This window comes from Etheostoma cragini, chromosome 7 (assembly GCF_013103735.1).
Source record: "Etheostoma cragini isolate CJK2018 chromosome 7, CSU_Ecrag_1.0, whole genome shotgun sequence".
NCBI classification, from domain to species: Eukaryota; Metazoa; Chordata; class Actinopteri; order Perciformes; family Percidae; genus Etheostoma; species Etheostoma cragini.
Window position 1 is genome coordinate 9174388 of NC_048413.1, and position 2084 is coordinate 9176471.

The window sequence follows — 2084 nt, forward strand, 5'->3', positions numbered from 1 at the left end:
GGGGGGGGGGGGGGGGGGGACAACTGATAGTGAGAAGTGATTCAACAAGGCCTCGGGACACATACGCTGGGGCCGACATCTCCCATAAGACAACAGAGAGGCAGGGCAGAGGGGTCAAAAAACACACAGGCCAACAACAAAAGCTCACTCCATGTTTTGTGCACAAGTGTGTGTCTGTTTTTGTTAGTGTATTTACGAGTGAGTGTGTGTGTGTGTGTGTGTGTGTGTGTGTATTGAACTGTGACTGGTGTGGTCAGCGGTCATCCCACAGGAATGTGCAGCGAGAGTATTTCATTCATGGGCCCAAAAGATAATGAAGGGGCAGAGCAGCAGAGCGAGACACAATGAGGGGTGGGTGAGCAGAGACAGAAACAAGCTGAGAAACAGACCACCACAATATTCGTCTTAGTAAGCAGCCACATCCAGAATTAATGAGGCTGACAAAGAGTGAGTTGAGACAGGCACGAGGGACGCTCGGAGGAAAAGTAGATAAAGATGAGTCTTAAAACATAAAGAGAGTGAATGAAAAAAGGAGTGTGCAGGGAAACGGGAGGAATAAGTGAGAGAATGTGTCGATGATATGTCAGAGCAGCCACTGCTTAGGAACACTGCTGCGGAGTTAATCGAGTAGCAGGTTAGGTCGAGCCCACATATCCATAATTAATCAGCTTTATGAATGGTGCCACACACACAGACACACACACACACGTTTGAAAAACGCAATCCTATTGCTGACGTAGGCATGTAAATATCCACAACAATACACATGCCTACACAAATTGAATTAGTGGAGGAAAGTAGAGTAGAGTAGCAGTAGAGTAGAGGAAAGAGTGGAGGTGCATTATTCAGCAGTAAGTAGTTTCCAGATGGCTGCCATGGGATCTGAATAGAGCTCGGGCCTGTTTTACACTGTCTGGACCACTGAGTGTGACTGACAGCTGTGCTATGCTCTGCCTGTTTAGCACCGAGTGGGTGGGTGCTCCCGTGCACATGTGGGTTTTGTCAGGTTTGTGTGCATCTTTCTGAAAAGCTCTCATGCACATGAACAGGCTTCCCAGGAGTTCCTCATTATAGCGAGAGAAGGAGTTAAGAATGCAGAAGCATGAATAAATAAGTGAGTGAGTTTACGTTGACGTGTGCGTGCAGAGTTGTAACCTCTCAAACTTTGTTTTAGACCTTGGCCCTGGGGAAGATGTCAAGCAAGGTTTACTTCTTAGTAGATGTGCAGTTTCCCTGTGAGTGTGTGAGTGTGTGTGTGTGTGTGTGTGTGTTTCTCACTGTTGGTCTTGGGCAGGTTCTTGTGAAACTCCTCCCTGTCGTCCTCATGGAGAATATTGTACACACTGGTGTTGATGAGTTCCTCCTGTTTGTACTGTAGGTACTGCGTCACGTTGTCAGACACAAACACGATGCTGCCCTCCCGGTTCACCACAAACAGGAAGCCGTCCAGAGCCTGAGAGCACAGCGACAGGAAGTCACCACCCGCACAGTCAGCTGATCCAACCTTTGATAAATATTTCTCTGATCGACCGGGATGAAGCGCAGGACTAACCTGCAGCAGGAGCGGCCCCAGGTGGTCCTTGTCAATGACCCCCTGACCTGTCGAGGACACATCTGACTTCTGGACGTCGTCGTCGTTGGATGAAGATTTTCCTGCAGGAGAGGAAAGGGAGGGGAAAGAGACAAAATGCATTACAAAAAGTACACAACAAACAGCCCTTTCAAGCCCAGCTACCTACAAAGAAGCATAAAAAGGGCAAAGGAAAAGCAGCAATACCTGAAACTAAAGGAAATAGCCAGTTATTCACTACTCTAGCTGCACCAGCAGGGGGCAGCGTTTCACAATCTTCACTTTGAAGTATAGATATATAGAGATATATTTTTTCAATTTCAAACTACAGGTGAGGAGGGAGAAGGACGGAGGCAGGTTTCTCTGAGGAGCCCGTCAGGAGGAGTAGAGGGCTGGGAGCATGTGGAGCAGGTAGCAGCCGTCCTCTTGCTTTATATTCAGTGTCAGACTCTGAGGGACTGTCTGGTAGGCTGGGGCTGAGAGAGAGAGAGAGAGAGAGAGAGAGAGAGAGAGA

At 48.2% G+C, this 2084-nt stretch overlaps 1 protein-coding gene across 7 annotated transcripts in view; it reads right to left on the reverse strand.

The window, feature by feature from the left end:
• LOC117947692 (nuclear receptor coactivator 3-like) overlaps positions 1-2084 on the reverse strand; it is a 60848-nt gene that overhangs the window by 11241 nt on the left and 47523 nt on the right. For 6 of the 7 annotated variants that reach the window (XM_034876855.1, XM_034876857.1, XM_034876856.1 and 3 more), the window contains 2 exons: positions 1553-1653; positions 1279-1453 (listed from right to left, as the gene is read on the reverse strand). In XM_034876855.1, the coding sequence (XP_034732746.1) occupies positions 1279-1453; positions 1553-1653 (276 nt within the window). Of the gene's footprint in view, positions 1-1278; positions 1454-1552; positions 1654-1777; positions 2062-2084 lie in introns of those variants that run through there. The other variant, XM_034876861.1, reaches the window with a different exon arrangement.